Source organism: Cynoglossus semilaevis, chromosome 3, assembly GCF_000523025.1.
Source record: "Cynoglossus semilaevis isolate Cse_v1.0 chromosome 3, Cse_v1.0, whole genome shotgun sequence".
NCBI lineage: Eukaryota > Metazoa > Chordata > Actinopteri > Pleuronectiformes > Cynoglossidae > Cynoglossus > Cynoglossus semilaevis.
The window spans coordinates 11,966,913-11,980,512 of record NC_024309.1 but is presented as its reverse complement, the minus strand read 5'-3'; the positions used below and the strand labels follow the sequence as shown (position 1 = coordinate 11,980,512).

Below are 13,600 nucleotides of genomic sequence, written 5' to 3'. Positions count from 1 at the left end.
GCAACCACAAAAAACGGCGGCAACACCTGCAGCAGCAGCAGCAGCAGCAGCCTCACATTAATGGAGGCACTCCTGGCTACGGCCAGAACTCAAGTAAGGCCCTTATTGTGTGTCACAAATGAAAGAACGCCAACCTCTTCAGCCACAGACAAATAACTGACATTTAAAAGTGAGTCACTGCTGTCTGAAGGTCGAACTCTAATCCTGGGGAGAAATATTGACTTCTCTATTTAATTTCTAAAGTGCAAGTCCAGGCCCTTTTTATCCTGAACTGTGGAATGTCGATTGGTTTTAATGCATGATTCCTCAGTTCTACAGCTGATGCACCACAAACCGTCAATGTCGGCCAACAAGGCAGAGCCCCTTAATGCACGTCGTGTTTAGAGCTGCACTTAAAAATTATTTTTCTAATCAATTAAACTATCGATTATTCTCTTTGATTTCAGAATTTTCAATAGGGGAAAGAAATTGACATTGAGATTCTATTCAGATCTTTCTAGTCAATTCCGTTTCTAGTCAATTGACCGACGTGTAGTTTGATGGTCGGCCTTTAATTGTCAGACAGCGTTTTCTTTACATCCTTTTATTTGCTTCAGATCGTGGCGTTTTCTTCGGTTTATAGGTCTTCTTGCCACAAGTCTTCTCTACACTTACTGAAAATGACTCCTTATTTATTTATTCATGTGTTTTTCTTCTTCTCTCTCTCTCTCCATTCTTGTCTTCTTTTCTGCTGGCTTTCAGTGTCTATTGCTCCCCCTCCTCCTCCCATGCCCCAGCTGACTCCACAGATACCTCTGACTGGCTTTGTGGCCAGGATGCAGGAGAGCAGTAAGTGATCAGGCAAAGACCTGTTCTGTACTCGTCCTTGTTTTTCCTCCCAGCATGCATTGTGCTCGATCTCCTCCCTTCCTCTTCCTTGCGTGTTTCTGTGTTAAACCCATCACGACTGACCTTTTACAAAATCATTTTCTCACTGAATTTCCCTCATCGGCCGTGTAATCATGACTAAAAAACCTGACACCTTTAAGCTGCCTGTAGAATAGGTCAGTTAACCATTTAATCACAATAGATGGTTTCAGTGTGAATGATTGAAAATGAGAAAGGATCCAGGAGTGATGTCGATTCAAAATGATTTTATTTTAGAATATGCTTAAATGTTAGCTATAAATAAAGCAGAAAATGGCAGGAGCTGCAGTTGAGCTGAGGTAAAACCGAATATTAAGCCTGGTCAAAGGTCGAAGCTGCTTTGAACAGGTGAAGACAGGAGCCTCTGCTGCCATCTGCTGGTGTTATAGATAACATCTGCGGGGACAAGTGTAATAGTAGAGACTTAAAATGTCAGTAGAAGACATTTTGAAAATGCAAAAAAGTGTTTTAATCCTGTTAACGTTGATGATGTCATTTACATCACGCTCGCTGTTACGACACAGCGTGTGACATCGTCGCTGTGACCGTAAATCTTATACAGAACCACAATGACTCACTCACAGCGTCCTTCCATTTGAGCTGCTAACACTGTTGAGTCTGTTTGATGAATAAACTCACTACTAATTACCGATGCATCATTGCATGTCTTTGTTAATAATCCTGCATGACTCAGCCGCCCTGTGGTACAGCCCAACACAAAACCCGAAAATCTCACTTCTTGTCACCGTTTCGTCAGTTGCAGATACTCCCACTCCACCTCCTCCTCCTCCACCGGACGACCTGCCCATGTTCGATGACTCTCCTCCTCCACCGCCGCCTCCCCCTGTGGACTATGAGGAGGAGGATGCTGCGGTTGTTCAGTACAGTGACCCATACGCCGACGGTGACCCACAGTGGGCCCCCAACAACTACATCGAGAAAGGTTTGAGAAAAAAAAACACTTCCTTTGTGTGGTTACTTAAGACATTTCATGACAGGTTTTTCTTCAGTGTTTGTTTTTAAGCAGGGTTTTATATTTTATAATGATAAATAATCCATGAGTGGTGTCACCCTCTATGGGTATAAATAATATTTATATCGATCCATTTCACATTTAAACTCGTATTAAAGTGGTGGTATTTTGGCACTATTACTTTTTATAAAACGTCATAAGCAAACCCAGAATTAAAACGGTCGTAGAAATTAAGTTTTAATGCCGATGGACAGGCACAGGGACGAAATCCAATCAGCGCTAATTTCGTCATTAATTTTAAGGAAAAGTTTGAGAGTAGGAACGAATCAGCGCTATGTTTATTGTCTAAAGGGCGGGAGCATCTCCACAGAACCAATTATAGCGTATGTGTATCCAGTAGTACAACCACAAGGCTGTATGAAGACAGGAGCAATTATAGCGTATGTGTATCCAGTAGTGGCTGTATGAAGACAGGAGCGGGAAATAATGACAGATATGTGAACATTTACTTCAAATGTTGGAGTAACAAGACCAACTTTTTGGGAAAATAGCACGACATATTTGTAGCGTTGTCTATAGGGATATAAATGCTGAGATTCAGGCAATAATGATGGGAAAATGTAGGTTTAAGAGTAGATGAGGCAAATCGGTTAAAGTGAAGCAGATTACCTGCATAAGGAGAAGGAAATAAGTAAGAAAACAAAGCCGAATTAAGGCCAGCTTTGCAGTAAAATGCTCTCCACCCACTATCCTGACCTACAAACCCAATTTCTCACTTTATAACCCCTCCCTTTTTTTGCTCCCAGTGGTGGCCATTTATGACTATGCCAAGGACAAAGAAGACGAGTTGAGCTTCATGGAGGGAGCCATCATTTACGTCGTCAAGAAGAATGACGACGGTTGGTTCGAGGGCGTCTGCAATGGCGTCACCGGGCTCTTCCCCGGGAACTACGTGGAGAGCATCATGCACTACGCCGACTGAAGGGCGGCGGCCGCCACCTCCAACCGTAAAGTCTATTTATTCAGTCTTATCCTAATCCACAGACACAGACACTGCAGCAGCAGGAGTCCTGAGAGGAGGCTTAGGCAAAACTTTGTGAAACTTTTGATATGACAGAACCCGCCCTCAATTTATTGCAGATAAAATTCAAAGTAATATCTACTTAGATTATTTTGGTGTTATATGAGCGGGTGGGGGGCATTTATGGATTGTGTATTGGAAAAAAAAGAGAGAGGACTCTATAAGCAAACAAGACGTTAACTGTCCTGTCCGCTGTACGTAACACTAGTAGTGCAGCCAATCGGGTTTCTGTAACGTTACCTCGAAGCCTGACAGTAATGACGTTTTTTTATTCTGTAAATGCTTTCCAACTTTAAGACAACGATAAACTCCCTGAAGATCAGTCTTGGCGTTAGAGCATGCAAAATTTTTAATGATATAATGTAATTTAAGTTTATTACCATTATGTTTTCATTATTTTGTAAGTGTATTCACCTTATTTTATTTTATTCCACTGTTGTAGCCACTGAACTTTTTTATTTTATTTTTTTCTTTCCCATTGGGGTGGATTTTTACATGCTGATTTGGATTTAAAGGCTGAGCTACACTATGAAACTTTTCATGAAGTGATTGAAAAAAGTTTTTTTTGACAAATGTGCATAACTCGACGTCATCTTTTTACAGTAGCATGTCGTTACGAGAGGCAGCCACTAGATGGCAGCAAAGAACCTAGAGCTTGTTAAAGTTGTTAGCATGACATCTGTCATAATTTTCATTTTTAATAGTGACTTAATTCAGACACTGCAGCTGAGTTCATCCTCTGCAGTTTATGACAAAAAGGACAAACTGTTAAAGTGTATGTTTTTACTAACATGGAAAAATCCTGAAAGTCTGTTTAAAGCTACAGAGTTAGCTGCAGAGCCTAGCTTCTTTTATCAGAACAGTATGAGTGTTTACTATTTTTAGACATGAAAAGTTGCATAGTGTTGATTCAAGATCCCCAAAAAACAAAGCTGAAGTGGTAAAAAAATTAGACCTGTCTGTAAATCAAGAGAACTCATTTTCCTGACCTTTGACTTTTCCAGATGAGGTCTAATCACTGACCAGCTTCAGTGACAACATGGTGTGTGTGCAGTGAGAGTCTGGAAGGATCTTGTCGTACCTAACACTGCCATGAGACAATTCAGACGTAACACATTTGACCAGTACACAACTCTAATACCTCCTCAGTCTTTTCAAACCAACAGCGTTCTGCTCTGAGCTTGAGGACCATGCTGATTGATGTGAACTAAAAAAAAATCTTCAGGTGTACATATTGAACTCCGGTCAAATCAGCCAGTCGATAACGTCCACTCAGGTCTCCGTCACATTGTGCATCTGTTCACATTTACTCATCAACTCGTCTAACAGAATCTTTTCTTTTGAAGGTTTACCTGCTGTGGTCACAGTTCAGGGTTCTGCAGCGAACGACTTCAACACGTTTTGCCCTTTTGCTTTAGTTTTTTCCAATTAAACGTTAAAAAAAAAAGGTTGACGTTCATATATAGAAATATTACAATCTATGTCTGCCCTTCATTTGTACAGATAAATTGTTGATTGAGAAATTAATGTACAGTCTTTTATAATAAACAATTCTATGTACAACCTCCATGCGTGTTCACTCTAATGAGTTTCCTTCACTGTCCCTAGGAAAAAAGAGGAGAGGACACTTGAGTTACCGCAGGTGGTAAGCTGGAAAAACAAACTGTCTTTATGGAACTTAAACCTAAAAAAAATCCCCCCAAAAAAACAACACATTTTTTTCTTGGTTTAAATACTAAAAAAAAAATCCCCCCAAAAAAAACAACACGTTTTTTTTTTCTTGGTTTAAATAAAAAAACTGTGGGTTTATTGAGCACACAGTTGTCGGCAGATGTTAAGGCCATAGTTGTTACAGGGCACTTTGTTTTTCAGACCTAAAAGTTCACAAACTGGACGGCCTTCCCAAGTTTGGATGGATCTGGATGACACACGGCTCCAGCACAAACACACCGTTGACAACTATGCATATGATTTGGAATTTTACAGGTTTTGCAGCAGCTACACGGACCAGGACTGAAGTCTGTGTCGGTGTGAGGCTGCCACTGGTACAGTACTCTGGATGCATCTGGTACTTTTAAGATCCTTTCTGTATTCTCCACTGTGGGATGCAGTGTTTTCACATGTACAATCTTAAAAACTCACCCTGGTGTGCATTTGAAATTGACAGCTAGGTCAGCAGTGTAGAAACTTAGTACCAGGAACTATTGGCATTTCTAACCTGGGGACCAGGATTTAAGCACATGCTTGGTCAGAAAAAAATGGTTCCTGGTACTAAAGTTTCCTAGTTCTGTCGGGAAACTGTAAAAGATCACCTGCTGTTGGTGAGGTATTCACTCCGTTGACACCAGGGGTCCTTCTTAACCAATCTCCAAGCGCTTCTCTCATTGTCTTTGTCTCTCACCCTGCCTCCCAGGACACACACACACATTGACAGGACAGGGCGAGTGATTTTCCCACAGGTAGCTGCCTGAAGTGAAGCCCCGGCAGAGGAGGTTCATTTGTCTCTGTTGAGCACCATGTCAGTGAGCCTGATGAGGGCGTCTCTCTCTGGGGACGGCTGGAGCATGCTGATGTGTCGGATGGCTTCACGGCAGTAGTGCTGCGCCAGGTAGCTCGTCTGCTGCACACCGTCGCTCTGAAACAGGAACCAAAAAGGTCGGCAGTCTAGTAAACCTGCAATTGCACCACTTGAAACTTACACGACTAAAATACTTCCTTAAAGAACAGAACTAAAATGCACCAGTCTGTATGTGACCTGTAGTCCAGGAACGCAGTATTTGTCTGGTACCTAAGTACAGTTGATCTTACCTGGAGTACGTACTGCCAGGCTCGGTCCACGTCTCCATTCGAGCTAAACCGTCTCATGATCATCGCATGAAGCTCGGGAAACTTGAGACAGAAAAATATTATGTTAATATATGTTGTGGAAACTCTAGCTGTTTTTTAACATCATATGTACAATTGTACGCCACCTGCTGACAGGCAAACAGAACTGGTCCTGTAGCCAGGCCTAGTTTAAGATCTGCAGCTGAAGGTTTCCCCAGATGATTGGCTCCTGAGGTGAAGTCCAACACGTCATCCACCAGCTGCAGGACAATAATCACTGCTCATTAACATTTATGATGATGATGATGTGTGATTGTGAAGTATCACATCTACACGTACCTGAAAAGCGATGCCTACGTTCTTTCCATACTGGTAGGCGATTTCGTGAACATCAGGATCAGAGTTGACTAGAATAGACACCTTCAGAGAGAAGACAGCAGGCAGTCAACAAGAGCCAGGGAGTGAGGAGACCAAAGGTTCCCTCCATCTCTGAGCCATTCATGCAGAAAGAGAACGTACATACTGCTTTACAACTGTTTGCAATAAGACTCGCCGTCTTCTTAAAGGTCTTCTCGAGGTAGTGCTTGAATCGCTCGTTCTCGTTCTCTTTGGAGCCCAGCTGCATGAATTCACCTGGGGAACAAGGAGATGTTGAAGATAATTTTATTATTTTTTTTAATCCATCAAATATGGAGCCTTATGTACATATACTTGTATTCTTGTGTTTCGTAATTTCGAATATACTACAATTTCGAGGTATCGTTCCCGTACCTCTAACCAGGTCCTCAATGACTTGAGACAACACTTTAACCACAGTGATGTTTCCAATTCGAGCCAACGCCATTGAAGCAGTCGACAGGATGAAATCTCCAACCAAGATGGCCTGGAACAAATTAAAAAAAAAAAAATCATACATTTATTCTTTCCTTAAAAAAAGCATTTTGTAGTAAAACAGCAAGTAGAATTTTTTTTCACTTATCACTTACCTTTTTTTCACCCCACACTTCATTGATTGTCCTCTTCCCTCGGCGTTTGTCTGACCCGTCTATGACATCATCGTGCACCAGGCTGGCAGTGTGAATCATTTCTGAGATCATGGCTACGGCCTTCTGCCCCGGGAGCAAATCACTGCGGGCAATAAAAGTAATGCCGAGGTTACAGGAAGAGGAATGAAATTAGATGTTTAACGACATGATTCATGTTAGCTTGGAGAAGGTGTGTTCAGTAGGTCAGAGGTTTGTGAGTTTGTTACCCCGCTCTGTTGCTGTGGATGTTGAGCGCCCGAGCCATCAGAACTACAATCATGGGTCGGATGGCTTTGCCTTTGCCGTCGAAGTAGTAGTCGCACAAGTGCTTCAGCTCATGTTTGGAGACAAACAGCTCCTGTGAAGTGAAGGAAGAGAAGTTCAGAGTTTGACTTTAGTCATTACAGGATATAAACATCTGCCTAACAACACGTGACATTTACGACTAGTGTGCAAAATAAAACAGAAGATGAATAGATAAAAGATTTTTCCTTAAGGATGGACCTTTTTGATGTCATCATATAAGGTGGTCAGGTCTTTCTGGGCCAATGAGAAGGGGTCTTTGGGCTTGGTGTCACTGTGTATCGTTCTACAGCAGCAGGACTGTAGAGCTGAAAATGGCAGCCTTGACTTTAGTCTGAAAAGAAACAGTGAAAGATGTTACACCAGGTTGAGCAAGTAGAAATAATAATAATAATAATAATAATAATAAAAAATAGAAGACTCACCTGTTCCCACATATTAAAGGTTTCAAGTTTGGTTGTGTAGAGGATGGGGGCTGTACCTAAAAAAAAAATATATATATATAAAATATAATAAATATTAGACAAATTTAGAACAGTATAAACAGGCAAACATTAATGTAATTTTAATATTCAAAGTATAATTTCTGGATTTTATAATAATGCATTCATTGTACATTTTATATTCTATATTTTCAATATATCTGAATGTATGGCTATGTAGAAGTTTATAGGTGTAGATATTTAGATAATTTTTCTTTTTTTTTTTCCCACAAGTACAGAGATATTTAGGTAATTTTTCTTTTTTTTCCCCCCCACAAGTACTGTGGTCCCTATGTATAATAATTGATTTCTGTGTAGTGTAGTCTTTTTTGCCTTTTATAATGTCAAGTCGTCCCTAATTGGATGTAAACCATGTTCAATCTCTGACCTTTATCAGCGGCAGTAGGTTTAAGTCAGTCCACACCCCTGCAACAAGTCACTGTCTTCATTCATATCCGGTATTAATTACGAAACACAAGAATCTCTTGCAAAACACAAACGACTCTTATTTCCTCTGGCGAAATTATAATTATAAATACAGACTGACTAAAAACATATCTTTATGTTATTGTTACTGCAGTAACAGTGATGGTATGTAATGAATGACCTTCCCGGCTCTGACAGCTTCTATCCCCGATGTCCTAACAGCCACACAGCCGCAAAACTCACCTCATTCCGCGACCATACGCTCCAGGAAGTCCGACTCACAGAGGACACGGACCTGGTGTTAAAACACCACCCAGTCTCCACTAAAAGCGGATTGAGACAGTATGTGCTCCAGCGCCGGCAGTGCCTCCACCACGGGGCCGCCATGTTGCCCCTGGTCGCTGCACGCTATAGCGTCATGTAACAAATTTAAACCGGAACCGAAAGGTTTAGCTGCGCGTTTGCGTCATCAGTTGACGCTGACCAAAACAGGAACTACCTTGTAGCCAGCACTAGCCTAAATGTAAAGCAACCAAAATAAGAGAAATAACAACATTGTAATTATAAGAATAATAAGAAGAAGAAAAATACGAGTTTATTTAAAAACCAACTGACAAAAAGGTAGGAAAATGTAGCGTTGTTCACCCGACAACACACCGGCGTTGTTGTGAGATATTTTGATAGTTGCTAAGCTACATGCGGCTAACAATATTTTAAAGTAAACTTTTGAAAGAAGTTATTTTGACCCCATTATAATAAAAAGACGACCTTTAAATCGTAGCCAAATCGGTATGTTTTTACTACCGATATTATAGAAAATTGGTATATTTTCTAAACTACGTAGCGAAGAGATTAAACTACGATTTGGAATAAATGCATCATACGTTCAAAAATAGTTAACATTGATTGCCAATCGGTCAGACCTACTTAAAACCAGTACAACATTAACGTAGTTTATCATGTAATATTTGAACAATTAAAATACACGGGCAGGAAGGGAAGCCATCCCACATTTTAAGAATTTGGTTTGAGTTAAATTATTACTCTTAAAATATGATGTGTAGTTGCATCGGTGCGCGCAGACTTGAACACATTCAACAGAGCTGCTTTATGTGGAACATTCTTCGAGTGTTCGTGTTTGCTCTGGCAGCAACATCGAGCATCACACCGGTCTGTCTCCTGGAGTTCTGCCCAAGTCTGGACCCTGACTGTCACAATGACGACAACACAGCTTCAGAGGCAGAGTCATATTCACACACTGCGTCAAGGTGGAACGCAAACGCCACAAACCTTCTCCAGGACCTGGACCAGTGGAGAGTGTCCTGTGAAAAGCTACTTGGTAACGTAAATGTACTTTTTTTGATGTGATAACATAGAATATAAACTATGAACAGACTTCAATTGTTTCTTGTTTTGCAGAAGCATTTCCTGTTGATGATGTCGATGGGAACTTTGTTCGCACCGTGAAGGACTGCATATTTTCTAAATCCATTCCAACTCCACTGAAAGGACCACTGAGACTGGCAGCAGTTTCTAAGGTGGTGCACCAGGATCACAACACCGTCACTATCACGTACAGAGAAATAATTGTATGTGTTACTGTCAAAACAGGAAGTGGTGGAGGAAACCTTAGATTTAGATGTTGTCCTAACACAGTCAGAGGATTTCCTGCAGTTTGCCAGTGGAGGCAAACTGATGTCAGGGTCCGTACCACTCACTCACAGATATGGGGGCCACCAGGTACTGACATTGGATCTTCATATAACATGATACAAATACACATTATGTTTTGATTGACATCTTACATGATCTCCTTTGTTTTTACATTTTCTAAAAGTTCGGCTATTGGGCGGGTCAGCTTGGGGACGGCCGAGCTCATCTGCTTGGTCAGTATTTAAACAGGTGAGAAATAAATCCAATATTTCAAAAAGAAAATTTAATAAAGGGTAAATAACCAATAAATGTTATTTCCAATTTAATTTCTGTATATGGACGACCTAACAGAAAGGGAGAGACATGGGAACTGCAGCTTAAAGGATCTGGGAAAACCCCATATTCCAGGTAATTCTCTCCATATTCCTCTGCACTCCTCTGTTTCCTGCATGATCGCACACATAGTCAACGGGTTTCTGTAAATACCTGAACACTTCTACAGGTCGGGAGACGGCCGAGCTGTGATTCGCTCCTCGGTGCGGGAGTTCCTGTGCAGTGAGGCCATGCATTTCCTGGGTGTTCCCACCAGCAGAGCTGCCAGGTTAGAGCCGGACTGATGGATGGGAATGATTAATATGGTGTTAGTACTGTGGTATTAAACCATGTGCCGTATATTACAGTCTAATTGTGAGTGAGGAGCCGGTGTTGAGAGACCAATTTTACAACGGCAATGTTGACACAGAGAGAGGTACAGTGAATATCATCAAAACTTCAGTTTCATTGCCATTCTTTCCACCTTATTGCCATTCTTTCCGCCTTTATTTAATTTTTTGTTTTTGTTTTTGTTTTTGTTTTTGTTTTTGTTTTTGTTTACCTGAGGGGCTGTTGTGCTCAGAGTAGCAAAGTCCTGGTTCCGATTTGGATCATTGGAAATTCTGGCCAAAAGTGGAGAGACAGATCTGTTGAGGTAAACATAATCATGTGATCATTGTACTATTCAACAGTCAGGGGTTACCGTAGAATGATAAAATTTGTTTTTTCTAATGGTCATATTTGTATGTTGATGTAGGAAGTTGTTGGACTTTGTGATTGAGGAACATTTTCCCTCCATCGTTTCAGACGACCCTGATAAATATTTAGTGAGTCAAATTTTTTTTTTCACTTGCTTGTAATAAACTGTATGCAGTATATATGTATGCATTAATGTGTGTATTTCTAGGTATTTTATTCTACAGTGGTCAATGAAACTGCTCATCTTATTGGACAGTGGATGTCTATAGGGTTTGCACACGGTGAGAACCTGAACATTTCTGTTTACACTGTTTCTTAAAAAAAACAACATGTTCTTGTGTCTCATCTGTGTTTTCTCCAGCAGGCGTCTGTAACACAGACAACTTCAGCCTCCTCTCCATAACCATCGACTATGGACCGTTTGGTTTCATGGAGGCCTATGACCCCAGTGTGTATAATAGTAAAAAACATTGAGGCTTCATTTATTTTAAAAACACATTTCTGTGCTGCCTAATATATTTTTATGTTACAGATTTCGTTCCTAACTCATCTGATGATGAGGGCAGATACAGAATCGGAGCCCAGGCCGATGTGGGACTGTTCAACCTGCAGAAGCTGCAGGAGGCTCTCAACCCTGTACTTACACAGAAACAACAGAGGGCGTAAGAGACCTCATCATTCATTTATCTACCGCTTCATCTCTGATGGGTTTTAACAGCAAAGTTGAGATTGTTTTTTCTTTTTGTAGGGCCAACATGATTTTAAAGGGATTCACTGGTATTTACCAGATGAGGTGAGCTACAGTAATTACTAGTTCCATATTTATTCTCTGAAGTTTCTCTGAAATACAGACCAAAATACCTACATGTTACCTGCTTGTCCTACTCCATCTGTAACAAAGAATTCAGCAGTTATTCAGAGGTAAACTGGGCCTTCGTGATGAAGATGAAGAGGATGGTTTACTCATCGCTCTCCTCCTCAAGGCAAATTTGCAGAAATTTTGCTTGATTTTTTTAAATAAATTATAACCATACTCCACCCTTTTAATGTTAGTTATTTGTCTTCCCAGATGATGGAGGAAACAAAGTCGGACTTCACCATGACCTTCAGACAACTCAGTGAAGCTTCACAGCTGCAGCTTCACAGCAGGAACGTCTCACAGGTGGAGACAACGTGTCAAATTCCTATGTTTCTGCTTCCACCGAGTATTGATCAAAATGCATTTTTTTACCTGTTTTAATTTTTGTTCTGTCAGATGTGGGCGCTCTATGACCTGTCACAGCATGTTCACTTCTCTGATTGGCTCAGGATGTATCTCCTCCGTATCAGCAGGTTAAAAAAAAGTCGATCCTTTAACAAAAAATGTAAAAATTGTGTTGATTTGTTATTTTTTATTCTCTGGTGCAGACAAGAAAATGACAGTGACATCGATCGTCAGAACAGGATGAAAAGTAGGTTTTCAAAGTTCAAGGTGTTATTATTAGAGTTTATGCTAGTGTTGGTGTTAAAATACGATTTTAAACTGACCTCGTTTAATATTTCTTACAGGTGTAAATCCCAGGTATGTGCTGAGGAACTGGATGGCAGAATTAGCCATAAGGAAAGCAGAGAAGAATGACTTTTCTCAGGTGAGAAATCTTGTTTCAAAAAGAAGAAATTCCAAGATGTTTTTCTACAAAAGCAAACCCAATTTCTTTTCCACCCTCTAACCTGCTTTAATACATGTCTGCCACTAGGTGGCAATGCTGCACCGCATCTTGGCTTCCCCCTTTGTTACACAAACGACAGCAGAGGATGCAGGTTACGCATCAAGACCCCCACGGTGGTCACAGAGGTTAAAGGTTAGCTGCTCATCATGAATCCTGGAGCCTGAAAATAATTAAAATAAAATAAAAAACAAAGACATTTCTTATAGCTTCAGTTATCTTTGGTGTTTAAATCGGTATGAAACACAAACAGTCTGAAAAAAACACACACGTGATTTTTATATTTGACAGAAATAAAGGCAAAAACACTCTCCTTTTTTTATACTGGTGCCGTTTGCTCACAGCAGGACAACTGTTGGAGGCTGGGACTGATTTAACACAGATGTTCGTCATATGTCATGTGCCTTTAAACGACCAATGGCAGCAGATCAATGAGAGAAACACCCGCTGATTCAGTCCTGTGAGAAATTACTTTCATTTTTGTCGTTTTTTTTTTTTTTTTTTTTTTTTTTTCCCACCGGGGAATAAAAATAGATATTTACTGGAAGTTGCTTGAAATAATAACAATAAAAAAAATCCTATTCTCCCTGTTAAACATGACAATATTTACAATTTTATTAAAACAATAGCATATTATCAATTGTTTTCCTAAAGATTTAACAAAAACTGTGGAATATCGAGAAGTGTTTCAAGGCCGGGAGTTTATGGGTTAATTATTTCCACGTTTCTTCTGCATGGCGAGCATCAGTTCTGACATGAGGTCACCACCGTCTCCTCCTCCACCGCCACCTCCTCCTCCCAGCGTTGGTGTAGTCCTCTTAGGTGGAGCGGGAGGCATTTTCTTCACTGATCCAACAGGGCGCAGGGATGGTCTAGGGGCTGCTGTAGGAGACGCAGCAGCAGGTGGAGGAGGTGGTGGTGGAGGAGGAGGTGGTGGTGGTACCCCACCTGCTGTCATTAATGGCTGCGGAGGAGGAGGGGGTGGTAAAAACCCTGGATCAGGAGGTGGAGGAGGCAGAGATTGGTTGAAGCCTTTGAAACAAGAAGGCGGTGGAGGTGGTGGTAAGGATCTGCCTGAGTACGGAGAAAGAGGAGGAGGTGGAAGCATCGAACCAACGGCGGGTGGTGGTGGTGGGAGGAAGTTTGGTGGAGCATCGATAGAGTCCTCTTCAGGAGGAGGCGGAGGTGGAGGAGGGAGGTCCATTGCA

The 13,600-nt window shown here is 41.0% G+C and overlaps 4 protein-coding genes across 10 annotated transcripts in view; 2 read left to right on the top strand and 2 right to left on the bottom strand.

Annotated features, from left to right (window-relative positions):
* The window catches only part of abi1a (abl-interactor 1a), a 39,703-nt gene extending 35,176 nt beyond the window's left edge, over positions 1–4,527 (top strand). Inside the window, exons 10-13 of one of the 3 annotated variants that reach the window (XM_025054615.1) lie at positions 27–93; positions 742–828; positions 1,664–1,849; positions 2,686–4,527. In XM_025054615.1, coding sequence (XP_024910383.1) covers positions 27–93; positions 742–828; positions 1,664–1,849; positions 2,686–2,861 — 516 coding nt within the window. In that variant the 3' untranslated portion in view covers positions 2,862–4,527. The remainder of the gene's footprint in view (positions 1–26; positions 94–741; positions 829–1,663; positions 1,850–2,685) is intronic. The other 2 variants (XM_017031654.2, XM_008308146.3) reach the window with 2 other exon arrangements.
* Positions 4,528–4,713: 186 nt separating this feature from the next.
* On the bottom strand, positions 4,714–8,442 carry pdss1 (prenyl (decaprenyl) diphosphate synthase, subunit 1). Its single transcript, XM_008308139.3, has 11 exons — positions 8,266–8,442; positions 7,540–7,595; positions 7,316–7,448; positions 7,039–7,169; positions 6,773–6,914; positions 6,558–6,669; positions 6,310–6,419; positions 6,126–6,206; positions 5,933–6,046; positions 5,769–5,849; positions 4,714–5,595 (listed from the first exon to the last, which is right to left on the bottom strand). The coding sequence occupies exons 1-11, from the start codon at positions 8,407–8,409 to the stop codon at positions 5,455–5,457; spliced, it is 1,245 nt and encodes a 414-aa protein (XP_008306361.1). The 5' UTR covers positions 8,410–8,442; the 3' UTR covers positions 4,714–5,454.
* A 201-nt stretch (positions 8,443–8,643) lies between these two features.
* Positions 8,644–13,600, top strand: part of LOC103377350 (UPF0061 protein YdiU) — a 6,598-nt gene continuing 1,641 nt past the window's right edge. For 3 of the 5 annotated variants that reach the window (XM_025054716.1, XM_025054715.1, XM_025054713.1), the window contains exons 1-18: positions 8,644–9,361; positions 9,442–9,560; positions 9,634–9,762; positions 9,860–9,924; positions 10,027–10,083; positions 10,178–10,276; positions 10,356–10,423; positions 10,555–10,642; positions 10,745–10,814; positions 10,895–10,967; positions 11,048–11,134; positions 11,219–11,348; positions 11,435–11,479; positions 11,588–11,669; positions 11,756–11,848; positions 11,942–12,137; positions 12,235–12,314; positions 12,423–12,527. In XM_025054716.1, coding sequence (XP_024910484.1) covers positions 9,076–9,361; positions 9,442–9,560; positions 9,634–9,762; positions 9,860–9,924; positions 10,027–10,083; positions 10,178–10,276; positions 10,356–10,423; positions 10,555–10,642; positions 10,745–10,814; positions 10,895–10,967; positions 11,048–11,134; positions 11,219–11,348; positions 11,435–11,479; positions 11,588–11,669; positions 11,756–11,848; positions 11,942–12,137; positions 12,235–12,314; positions 12,423–12,527 — 1,872 coding nt within the window. In that variant the 5' untranslated portion in view covers positions 8,644–9,075. The remainder of the gene's footprint in view (positions 9,362–9,441; positions 9,561–9,633; positions 9,763–9,859; positions 9,925–10,026; positions 10,084–10,177; positions 10,277–10,355; positions 10,424–10,554; positions 10,643–10,744; positions 10,815–10,894; positions 10,968–11,047; positions 11,135–11,218; positions 11,349–11,434; positions 11,480–11,587; positions 11,670–11,755; positions 11,849–11,941; positions 12,138–12,234; positions 12,315–12,422; positions 12,528–13,600) is intronic. The other 2 variants (XM_017031568.2, XM_025054714.1) reach the window with 2 other exon arrangements.
* Positions 12,553–13,600, bottom strand: part of apbb1ip (amyloid beta (A4) precursor protein-binding, family B, member 1 interacting protein) — a 20,186-nt gene continuing 19,138 nt past the window's right edge. The window contains exon 15 of the mRNA XM_017031569.2: positions 12,553–13,600. Within this exon, the coding sequence (XP_016887058.1) occupies positions 13,102–13,600 (499 nt within the window). The 3' untranslated portion in view covers positions 12,553–13,101.

Bases quoted from the DNA above. Each gene is read 5' to 3' on its own strand.
- pdss1 (XM_008308139.3), bottom strand. From the start codon at position 8,409: ATGGCGGCCCCGTGGTGGAGGCACTGCCGGCGCTGGAGCACATACTGT. The intron at 7,449-7,539 runs GTGAGTCTTCTA...GTTTCTTTTCAG, and splicing joins CCTTTAATATGTGGGAACAG to ACTAAAGTCAAGGCTGCCAT. The intron at 7,170-7,315 runs GTCCATCCTTAA...TTCACTTCACAG, and splicing joins TATATGATGACATCAAAAAG to GAGCTGTTTGTCTCCAAACA.